At 39.4% G+C, this 11,065-nt stretch overlaps 3 protein-coding genes across 5 annotated transcripts in view; 2 read left to right on the top strand and 1 right to left on the bottom strand.

Moving 5' to 3' along the window:
* The window catches only part of nkiras2 (NFKB inhibitor interacting Ras-like 2), a 28,125-nt gene that overhangs the window by 11,915 nt on the left and 5,145 nt on the right, over positions 1–11,065 (bottom strand). The gene's annotated exons all lie outside the window — the stretch shown is intronic.
* odad4 (outer dynein arm docking complex subunit 4) lies at positions 42–5,509 on the top strand. Of its 2 annotated transcripts, none has more exons than XM_041968452.1 (11): positions 42–264; positions 346–477; positions 593–746; positions 839–897; positions 3,626–3,749; positions 3,874–4,080; positions 4,164–4,371; positions 4,443–4,529; positions 4,689–4,885; positions 5,041–5,141; positions 5,234–5,509. In XM_041968452.1, the coding sequence occupies exons 1-11, from the start codon at positions 139–141 to the stop codon at positions 5,264–5,266; spliced, it is 1,428 nt and encodes a 475-aa protein (XP_041824386.1). In that variant the 5' UTR covers positions 42–138; the 3' UTR covers positions 5,267–5,509. The 2 variants fall into 2 exon arrangements, with proteins under 2 accessions (XP_041824386.1, XP_041824393.1); XM_041968459.1 differs by having other exon boundaries at positions 3,886–4,080.
* On the top strand, positions 6,603–11,040 carry LOC121628972 (2',3'-cyclic nucleotide 3' phosphodiesterase). 2 transcript variants are annotated; one of them, XM_041968425.1, is made up of 4 exons: positions 6,603–6,726; positions 7,865–9,359; positions 9,448–9,575; positions 9,662–11,040. In XM_041968425.1, the coding sequence occupies exons 2-4, from the start codon at positions 7,913–7,915 to the stop codon at positions 10,124–10,126; spliced, it is 2,040 nt and encodes a 679-aa protein (XP_041824359.1). In that variant the 5' UTR covers positions 6,603–6,726; positions 7,865–7,912; the 3' UTR covers positions 10,127–11,040. The 2 variants fall into 2 exon arrangements, with proteins under 2 accessions (XP_041824359.1, XP_041824351.1); XM_041968417.1 differs by having other exon boundaries at positions 6,621–6,726; positions 7,876–9,359.

Below are 11,065 nucleotides of genomic sequence, written 5' to 3' on the forward strand. Positions count from 1 at the left end.
ATGAACGAAAGGGGTCGCTTTTTTCGGTTCAGGTTTGTTGGTGTGGTTGCTAGGCTACCAGTCAAGGGAAGGTTCTTTTGCTTGGAAAAGTTATATGGGCTGGAAGGCTATTTATTAAAATTTAAAAAGTGACTAAAAATGTCGGAAACAAATGAAAACCTCAATAGCCAAAAGTTAAAGTGTGAATTCTCTAATTTAATGTCCAATGGGAAATGGCTATTTGTTAAAGGAGACTACGAAAATGCCATAAAAGGCTTTACAGCGGTAAGTATCGAGTTTAGCTAAATACGTTTGGCGTTGTTCTGGTTCGTTAGCTTAACTTTTGAAATTACTTGCTACGTGTAGGCGCTTTCTTTAAAGCCTGACGACAGGACTTGCCTTGTTGGTCGGTCCAAATGTTACTTGAAGATTGGCCAACTTGGAAACGCTTTAAAAGATGCTGAGGCTTCACTCAATGATGACAAGTCATTTTTTGAGGTAAATGTTTGCTTTTCACAACCATAAGTTGTTTTTAAGTCTTATTTACACTCCATACCGGCCCTTTTTTGGCCCCTTATTACAAGGAAAGAAAAAATCATATGATAACTTTCAGGGGTTGTACCAGAAGGCAGAAGCTTTATACTACCAAGGAGAATTTGAATTTGCACTGATGTTTTATGACCGAGGACAAAAGATTCGTCCCCAAATTCAAGGGTTCAGGCTGGGTATCCAGAAAGCACAAGAGGCTTTAGAGAACTCTATTGGTAGTAAGTGATTCATAAGGATATGTTACTGATTTCACATACAATCCCTACTTTACCCAAATGTGGAGTTCTTGAACCTTTCTGTCACTTCACAGGCCCTTCTTCAGTTCAACTGGAGATTAAGCAAGACGTTTTACACAAATATGATGAGGCGGTGAGTCTTTACTGCATTACACTTTAGTAACTGTTTTTAGCATTTATGCTTAAGATGAGCAGTTCTTGGGATAAAGGGTACAGGCAGCAGAAAAATAAAAATATATGCATATATTTTTTCCCATTGTTTCTCAAGCAATTCCAGTTTTGTTTTGTTTTTTTGTTTGTTTGTTTGTTTGTTTGTTTGTTTTACAAGGTACTGAAAGAGGCCATTGTCATCAGTGCCATAACCACTACCAAAAGGGATGTATTCTTGCTCTGCTCTTTAGCAATGTTTAGGACACACCTTGGTGTTGCATATAAAAGTAACACCAAGGTGTGACCAAAACTTACCCCACAGAAGACTACTTTAAATATTGCAGCACCTTTAATGCCTATATCTGCCACAGTGCGTCCTCCTGCTATTTCTTCACTAACTAAACACAGCACTTGGCTACCCACAGGATGTGAAGAAAAAGGTGTTAATCAGATATGGCAACCTTCTTTTATAGTGTTGTGATCCACTTTTGATGTTCATGTGCCTGCTGTTGTAGATGCTTCGAGTAAAAGACAAAAGTTAGCCGCCTGCATTGCTTGTTAAGAATGCTGCAATCAAATCAAATCAAACTTTATTTATATAGCACCTTTCATACAGAAAAATAGCAACTCAAGGTGCTTTACAGAGAGTAAAATCCCCCAGAACCCCAACCCAAGAGCAGCAAGCCCACCCCCCACCCCTTCCCATCAAACACACACACAACACAGAGGGTAAAAGCAAGTTAAAAGGACCAAGGAAACACTGTCATAAATTCTGGGGTCTAGTGGTGTGGGGAAACACTGAGATAAAACAATGTAAAACCAAATCTAAAACAATCTAAAAACCAACCCTGGGTATAAAAGTAGTATTGCTAAGACCCATAAAATAAGAGAACCCGTGAAATAAGAGAATACAAAATGATAAAACAAATACATAAATGATAAATAAATAGAAGCTGAATACAGCCTGTGTGTTACGAATAAATAAATGAATAAATACAATAGTAATAATAAAAGTAATGATTAAAATGCTAAACTAAAAAGGTGGGTCTTGAGTCTGTTTTTAAAAATATCCACACTAGGTGCTCCCCTCACGTCCTCAGGCAGGCTGTTCCACATACGAGGGCCATAGAAATAAAAGGAGGACTCGCCGTGGGTTTTTGTTTTTACTCTGGTAACAGTTAAAAGGCCAGTACCAGAGGACCTGAGGGGTCTAGTGGGCTCATAAGATAAAAGCAAATCAGATAAATAAGATGGGCTAAGACCATTAAGAGACTTAAAAACCAATAAAAGAATCTTAAAATCAATTCTGAGGCTGACGGGGAGCCAGTGCAGAGACTTTAAAATTGGTGTAATGTGGGCCCTCTTTCTGGTCTTTGTCAACAGACGTGCAGCTGCGTTCTGTACAAGCCGCAGCTGGTTCAGGTACTTCTTTGGAAGACCAGAAAGAAGAGCATTGCAGCAACCTAATCTTGATGTGATAAAAGCATGAATCACTGTCTCTGCACTGGCTCGAGAGAGAAACGGCCTGATGCGGGAGATGTTCTTTAGATGATAAAAAGCAGTCTTAGTTATGTTTTTACTATGTGGCTCAAATCTGAGATCTGCTTCTAAAATCACTCCCAGGTTTTTTACTTGATTAAAATGGTTGAGTGCTACTGTTTTCAGTTTGGCCTCCAGTTTCTCTCTCTCAGCCTCAGGTCCAGTCAGTAAAACTTCTGTTTTGTCCTGGTTGAGCTGCAGGAACTTTTCTGCCATCCACCCTCTGATATCTAAAATACAATCTAACAAGGCATCAATGGGCCCGTGCTCATCAGGAGTCACGGCAACATATAACTGTGTGTCATCAGCATAGCTGTGGAAATTTATGCCGTGTCTCCTGATGACATCACCAAGAGGAAGCATGTAAAGATTAAAAAGGGTGGGGCCTAAAACCGAGCCTTGGGGTACACCACAGGTCAGTCTATAGCTCTTAGACAAGGATTCCTTCATGCTAACAAAGAACTCTCTATCTGTTAGATAGGATTTAAACCAGTTAAAAACAGTACCAGTGAGGCCAACCATGTCGTGGAGTATGTTTTAAAGAATAGTGTGGTCAACTGTGTCAAAGGCTGCGCTGAGGTCAAGCAATACTAAGACAGAGTTTTTTCATGTCAGTATTGAGCCTATGGTCACTCACAACCTTGACCAGTGCCGTCTCAGTGCTGTGATTGGTCCTAAAACCTGACTGAAACTTCTCAAATTTATTGTGTGAGATTAAAAAATTATTTAACTGATAAAAAACAGATTTCTCTAAAATTTAATGCACTGTGGTTTTGGCTTAATTGAAATGTTTTTTGTTTTTTTCTATAGTAAATCTTGTGTGGCATCAGAATATATGAGTAAAGCTTTACTTTATTCACACTAACCCACTCCACAGACTGACTTTTCATATGGTGCCAATTATATCTCACGCCTTGACTGGTGTGTTGTAACAAGATAGTAAATCACTTCAGCTGTCAGGGGCATTAATCCTGTGCCTGATAGGAGTAAGCACATGTTGAAACACTAACCCCTTTAAAATTTCTTGTTTGTGTATTGTAAAAAGTTTATTTCTCTTAATTTTTTTTTCTTTCTTTTTTACAAGACACTAAAAGAGTCTGATAAAATGGGTTATCATAGATTTTTTTAGTTTTCTCTGTGCAAAATTTACTAAACCAATCTCTGTTTTTTAGAATCTGGCAAAGGAGAAAAAACATCCCACTAAGAAGATCTCTAAGAATGAAAAGATGACAAAGGAACTATTGGGAGAGTTTTACAGAGACAAGAAATTTCTAGAGGATCTGATGAAAGATAAAGGTGGTGTCTTATTCATTTATCCTCGTGTGGATATGCTTTCTCCATAATTCTTTGATTTGGTGTCCCTGGCATTTATTTTATGTCATCCAACTACTCATCAAATCATTTATTTAATAATCTGCAGACTTTGTTAAAGGTAGGACAAGGCGTGGGGAACAACTGCAGGACATTATTCAGAGCTGCCTCAAATCACTTGACACTTGCACTGAATTTTGGAATCAGGAAAAACCAATCTCTCAAGAAAGGAACCGGCAGCATATACAACAAAAATGTCGGGCATCTTCTGAACCTGCTCAGTTTCTGCTGAGGAGCTTCGACGATATCGATGCAGGTAAGATACGCATCTATCTGAACATGCAGCTTCCAGCTTTTCTTTTGGATTAGAAAATTCTCACTTTTTGTTTGTCACCTTAGAGCTTACTTCTGGAAATGCAGAAGGTAGTGTCAAGAAGGCTGAAGAAGTCATGAAGATAGTGCAAAGGTGGTCAGAGAAAGAGGTTCCTAATAAAAAAGAGCTCTTGGGTAATCTGCACAGTTGCATTGGAAATGCTTTGTTTGATCTGGGAGACATGGACAAAGCATTAGAGCATCATCAGAAAGACCTGGATTTAGCTAAACAATGGTGAGAATTTAAATAAACCACACCATTTAGAGTACATTAGACCAAAGTTCATTAGTTTTTCCTACCAACAGCAAACTTCCAGAAGCAAAGTCAAGGGCTCTGGACAACATGGGCCGAACTTATGCTCAAATTGGACAGTTTGAACAGGCCATTGAGTTGTAAGTAAATAAACTATCAGTCATACATATGAAATAAATAATATTTCCAAACTTTGAATAAACTGTTTATTAAATGGAAATCTGTACCAGCCACATTTTACAATGAGATGTGCTCAATAAATTTAACTAACTTGTCTTCTTTCTACATTTGCTATTCAGCTGGGAAATGAAGATTTCCTTGGTTTGTGGTGGTTTTGAGAAGACTTGGCTGCTCCATGAGATTGGCTGTTGTTATATGGAGCTTAATCGCTATAAAGAAGCCAGAGACTATGGCGTCCTTGCAGCTGCTGCAGCTGGTGAAATCGGTGATGGGAAGTGGCTAATGAATGCCAATGTTTTGGTAGCACAGTCAGAATGTAATTATTGATCCACTTGTTATTGCTTGATATTGCTCTTATATCCAGAGACCAATAAGCAAAATATTTTATTGTTTTAACCACTAGAGGCTCTAATGCTGTTGAACGTCTTACTTTACCTTTAGAAGTAATTTCCTTATTCTTTATTTTTTCAGTGAAGCTTGGAAACTTTAAATCCTCTGTGTCCTATTTTGAGGAAGCTCTGATCCATGCAAGATTTCAAGATGATGACTCTGCAATGAATGCCATCAAGAAGGTTCCATTCGTTGTTATATACCTCTGTCTGCTTTCTTTTTAGTTCCATATCAGGGGATTTTTCAATTCTGACTTTCAGTGTCTTACTTTCAGGCTATTGATGAAGTAAAACAACACCTAAGATAGTGAGGATGTCTTCGGGGATACGTATGAATTAGAGAACAGCTTGGGAAAATGCCAGAAGAAGACCAATCAACGGTCAAGTCCTCCTTTATTTAAAAATCTAAATAAAGCAAATATATAAAGAGGATCTCTCAATGTAGCAGACAACAGTTAATTGTACTGAAGTGGTGTTCCCTGAAAAATCTAACTTTGTAAGAAAAAGTACTTAAGTCTCAATTTCATCATAAGTGTTTTTCTTGTTCTGGAATTTTTATATAGTCTTTTGATGAGTTATATTAAATAAAGATTATTGATTTTGAAATGTTCTGACTCTGAAATGGCTTTATTTATTTTTTAAATTTATCTTATAAAAGTTCTTTAAGAAACTAAAATATTATTGTCTAGAAAATATACCTTAACAGACCAAAAGCAAGGGAAATGGACTAAAAACTATACAACATTAGTCCAAGCAGCCATGACTATTCCTTGATATCTTATACATTTACAGGTATAACTTATAGTTTATGGTGGAGTGAACTTCCTCATGCGCCACCTCTGTCGCATCTGCCATCAGGCGTACACGGTGTAATATACATACAAATAACAAGGTTCCTGGTAATATCAGCTTGTGGTCTTAATCGTTTGTAGCTAAAATAGTGTGATATTTGGCAGTATCATTGTTTGAATCTTTAACAAAATAGTTATTGTTAATGATTAAGAAATATATCTTGTTAGCTGATGTAGTTAGTGTTTTTCAAGTTTTTAAACATAAAAAGTAATTATCAGATTGCCATTGTCTATGCAAACAAGGTGTGTACTGTCTGTGAAGCAGGTCTTTCAGGGCTAAGTGTGGCTTGTGTTTTACAGCAGCTTAAGCTTTGCATATGAGATAGCAGCTTTTTCTCCATATTACTCAACAAAAATGCAGTGGGGGTATCTATATAAATGTTCAGTGTGGATACACATTGGATGTAAGTATACACTTGTGAACATTGTTATTACTTATTTATTAATTAATTCCTAAAAACGCTAAGCTAGACCTTTTTTTTAAAAACATCCTTCCCCTTGAAAGATGAAAGAACTTACTGTTATTTTAATGACCATTGATAAGGAAATTTGGGTCAGAATTTGCATGTGGTGGGGTTTTTACTCCCTTAAAACTGGGAAAATAAATCAACAGACCTAGCCTTAACATAAATCAAATGAATAAATATATCAAATATGGTTGAAAGTAATAAGATCAATTTGACCAAATGATAGATAACATACATTAAAAGGACTTTCTCCGGTAAAGTTCTTCCGGTTTCAAAGGGCGTGTCTGTGGCCACGCCCAAATGCGCGTTCCCGGTATTTCCCAAAGCTTTTTTTTTTCCCCTTCTTCTACTTGAAGAGAGGGCTGGGTCCGTGTCCGTACTGAGCACTGCCTTGTCATTGTAGTCAGAGGGAAACGCGTGGTCAGCAGCAATTTCACCGCAGCCTTACTGGTAAGCTGGCATTTTAGCAAACCCTTCAAACACTGTGTCCAAACTGTAATTTCTTTCTATGCACGCGCTGTTTAAATGAAGTTGTGGTGACACACATTGACTTGTTTACACCGTGCTGGTTAAACTTGGCGGTGAGACTGGGGTTGTTAAAGCCTAATTAAGAGATTGTCTAGCGGGGTGATATTTTTTTTTTGTCTAGCGTGCTAACGGTAGGTGCACGCCGCTCTCGCGTGAGTAAAATGCTTACTTATGTGCAGCCTTCAAACTGTCTGTTTTCTTTGTTTAAAGACATACTGGCTTACCTGAATTCGGCCTTTGACGAATTTGAAATAAAATTTCTTTAAGAATTTGTTTTAAACTCGTGTCAAACAAAATGGTAACGATGCACATTTACTTGTGTTTTACCTAAACTGTATATCAGTTCAGATTTTCGATTTAATTTCGGTTCTCGTGTGATAGCTGGAAAACAAGGGGATTAACGGAGGGGTAGTTTCTTTGTTGCTGCCTTCGCTTGTCTTGTGAGCTCTTCCTCTTTTGTAAAAGACATTATGGTTTCAAACATGTTACACCACGCGTTTGGCGCACCATTTTTTTAACTAGACTTTGTTTGCTGCCGTGGTTTGGAACAGCTTCCATGCGCAGTTAAAGATGTGCATCTAAACCATTAGTCTACTGGATTACTGTCGACGCAAAAATGGAAAATAGAATCCAAATAAGCTGTACTGGTTCAACATTTAGCCTCCACCTCTACTGCGTGCAAAGAGGCAAAACACAACTACTGAACTTATATACACAAAGTTTACCTTGGTGACTAGATCAAGAATTTTTTATTCTCTTAGATTTTCAGACATGGAAAGATCATCTAAGATATAGGAGCTGTTCACATCTTGCAACACATCTGAAATCTTGGGGTTTGAGTAACTTCCTGTATGTGGCATTATTACGACAATCCAGACAATCTGGTTTTTTCCCCCTCTCCAACTACGCATATATATATATATATATATATATATATATATATATATATATATATATATATATAATAAAAACTACCAGAAGTGATAGCTGTTCCTGTTTTAAAATGGTTTATTATTGACTAATCCAACGCATCATTTTTGATTGAATTACATTTTTCTAGTTGCATTTTAGGTGCATGGTAGAGTCCAAAGTTGGGCTTTAAACAATCATGGATACTGAGAAGAGTGCAGAAGTTTTAGATGCATCAGAGACTCCACAAGAGGACACTGCAATGGAAAAAGAAGAAAAATTGGAGATGACCGCAGAATCTACCGAGCCTGAGAATCCACCAGCTGCTGTGGAAGAGATGGAGCAGCTGGCAGTGAACAGTCATGCTACTGAAGTGGTAAGCATGAAAGAAAAAGACGAGCCGTCTGCAGCTGAAAACATGACACAGGAAAACGTAGAAACAACTATTGAGAACAGCTTGGAAAAATCAGGCATGGAGTCAGTAACCTGTGAGATGGCACCACCAAAACCAGATGAGTCATCTGAAAAGGTATCTGACCCAGTTGAAGCTTTAACCACAGAACCAGAAAACACTGAACAGCCTGTGCCAGAGAATAAGCCAGAGCCTCTGGCAGAGAGCGTTCCTGAACCTGAGCCAGAGAAGTTAGCAGAATCTGTTCCAGAAACTGAACTACAAGAGCAAACATCACCTGTACTAGCCACAGTCCAGCAGCCAGTTGATACACAACCACCCAGCCAAGAGGAGAAAGGGTCGGAAAAAGTGGAAACTGAGAAAGAACTTCAAACTGCCGTGGAGCCTGAGGCAAAGATGGAAGCAACAAAAATGGTTCTGGTGACAGACGTGTCTTCAAAAGAGCCAACAGAAGCAGCAACAGTAAAAAAGGAGGCATCAGCTGAGATTGAGAGTGGGGAGCCACAGAATGAGAAGGAAGGAAACTTCGATACTTCAGAGTCTGCTGCTACGAATGGAGCTGAGCCCGCAGTTGAAGCAGAGTGTGCTGATTCTGAGCAGAAAGCCGAACCTCAAAAAGAGGAAGATGCTGTCCCTGCATCTGGGTCCTTGTCATTTGCTCTGTTAGAACAGGAGCAAACCAAAGATGCACTGAGAGTCTCTCGTACCCTTGTTGTCCTCAGAGGCCTTCCCGGAAGTGGTTTGAGCTTCTTAGCACGTGCCATCACAGATTCCTACAAGAACCAGTGTTCTGTTATCTGTGCTGATGACCATGGTGTGAAACCAGAAAATCCAGAGTCATCTGCAGATGGTTACAAGGCTCTGGATGAGGCTGTGATGGCCTGCTGCAGTGAAGGGACGGCTTCCGTACTGATAGTGGTGGATGACACCAACCACACCCACGATCGGTTGGCCCGTCTTGGGGAGATTGCTGAAGAAAACAATCTCGTTCCCATCTTCTTGGAGCCACAAACTGAATGGAGCAGAGATGTAGCTCAGCTGAAAAAAAAGACAAAGCGCGGACTTGAACAAGCCCAACTGGAAGCAATGAAAGCCCCACTTGAGGAAACATCCCTTCCTCTTTACTTTGGCTGGTTTTTCCTGTGTTCCATTGAGGAAAAGCTTAGGTGCACATCCATGGACTTCCTGAAAACTCTGGACACCTTGGATGCCTTCAAGAAACACCTGAGTGACTGTGAGTGTGGTTTAAGTTGTATACTTTAAAGGAGATTTGCATCTTTGGTTTGAATTAAGGTGAAGCTGATCTTGTCATTTAATTACAGTCACTAGGAAACCTGAGGAGGAGGTGGACCTGGAGCAGTACTTTCAGGCCAAGGGACCCCTCCACTGCACTACAAAATTCTGTGACTATGGAAAATCTGAGGGTGCCAAAGAGTATGCACAGAGTCCGGTAAGAAACTACTTATCATTTTAAAGGCATTTGCATTAATATTTGTATTGTGACATTTCTTCATTTTTTTGCATTCTCTCCTACAGGCTGTTAAAAATTCTTATGGTTCTGTGTGTGAGCTATCAATGACAGCTCTATTTGTCACTCCTCGCACTGTTGGTGCCAGAGTGTCGCTCACTGAGGAGCAGCTTCAGCTTTGGCCAGCCGATGCCGAAAAGCAGGTAGAGGCTGACGTCCCCGCCACCGCCGCCATGCCTCTGGGAAGCCGGGCACACGTTACACTTGGCTGCGTCGAGGGCGTTGAGCCAGTTCAAACAGGTATAGATCTGCTCCAGATCCTGGCCCTGCAGCAGGAAGGTCAGCAGGGGGAGCAAGTGGAGGAGATGGAGCTTGGCTCGCTCGCCTATTACGGCGAAGGAAGGTGGCTGCTCAGCCTCCGAGAGCCCATCCGTGCACCCGCCTGCTTCTCCAGCTTCTACGGGCCCAAGGAGCTTGAACCAGCCAAAAAAGATCCTGAGAAGAAAAAGAAGCAGAAGTGCACCATACTGTAGATGCACATAATAAGGGATGTCTGCTCTCTGAATTAAGTTAGGTTTACTTTTGTGCAAGGTTTGTGCGTGATTGTGCAGCATTGAGGGTTTCGGTTCTTGCCACCCTAAATACACAAACTCTGTGCCTTTTTTTTTTTTTCTTTTTTTCTTAATATATATATGTTGATTTGCACCACAACCCAAGATGCCTTCAGCTGTGTTAGGTTTGTCAACATGGTTCAGTATTTTGTCGTCAGTGCCAGAAATTAACTTCCTGGCAGTTTGCTGAGGTCTTATTAGCTGCAATTCTACATAGTATAGCTTCCTCACACAGCTCAGTTATCTACACTTTAGATTTCCTCCTCTTTACACAAGTGTTTCTCAATATTTAGACGTGATAAACTAGGTACTTTTATTGCATGCATCTCTTGTTAACTATCAATATTTATACATTACTAATCTGCTAAAAGTAGCTCTGGACTGACTAAATTTGTCTGGCATCTCCTTTGACATAGTTTTTAAGGTGACAATATTAGCTGACATGTCTGTATTACTGTTTGCTCAGTCTAGAAAATAACTGATACTGCATGGGCCAAAGGTATCTATGTAAGTACTACAACAAATGGCATTTACAGATACCCTTCCTTGTAAAAACCTTTGCCTTGTGCATGGTTTAAAGGGGGAGTTCTGATGAATTTGGCATTTGTTTCTGCAGCTTGCACTTAATACTTATGAAATGCTGTGAATCTAAATCCATGTTTTGAAACCCTTTTCTATTGCGCAAACCTTTTTGAAAAGCACTTCATGTATTGCATTTCAATTTGTATTCTCTGTGACTGTAATTTTCAAAGGGCAAGTCTTACTCTGTAGCTCTAATGAATCACTATTTTTGCACTTGTTTTGTACACTTAATAAAAGGTAAACTAAAAGAAAAAGAAACAGGATTTGTTTGTTATCTGA

Source organism: Melanotaenia boesemani, chromosome 2 (assembly GCF_017639745.1).
Source record: "Melanotaenia boesemani isolate fMelBoe1 chromosome 2, fMelBoe1.pri, whole genome shotgun sequence".
Classification (NCBI taxonomy): domain Eukaryota; kingdom Metazoa; phylum Chordata; class Actinopteri; order Atheriniformes; family Melanotaeniidae; genus Melanotaenia; species Melanotaenia boesemani.

What these genes read in the sequence shown, in the direction of transcription:
- LOC121628972 (XM_041968425.1), top strand. Translation starts at nt 7,913, where the DNA reads ATGGATACTGAGAAGAGTGCAGAAGTTTTAGATGCATCAGAGACTCCA. An exon ending in CAAGAAACACCTGAGTGACT is followed by an intron (nt 9,360 to 9,447) that starts GTGAGTGTGGTT and finishes ATTTAATTACAG; the next exon opens with TCACTAGGAAACCTGAGGAG. An exon ending in AAGAGTATGCACAGAGTCCG is followed by an intron (nt 9,576 to 9,661) that starts GTAAGAAACTAC and finishes TCTCTCCTACAG; the next exon opens with GCTGTTAAAAATTCTTATGG.
- odad4 (XM_041968452.1), top strand. Translation starts at nt 139, where the DNA reads ATGTCGGAAACAAATGAAAACCTCAATAGCCAAAAGTTAAAGTGTGAA. An exon ending in ATGACAAGTCATTTTTTGAG is followed by an intron (nt 478 to 592) that starts GTAAATGTTTGC and finishes GATAACTTTCAG; the next exon opens with GGGTTGTACCAGAAGGCAGA. An exon ending in GGATCTGATGAAAGATAAAG is followed by an intron (nt 3,750 to 3,873) that starts GTGGTGTCTTAT and finishes AATAATCTGCAG; the next exon opens with ACTTTGTTAAAGGTAGGACA.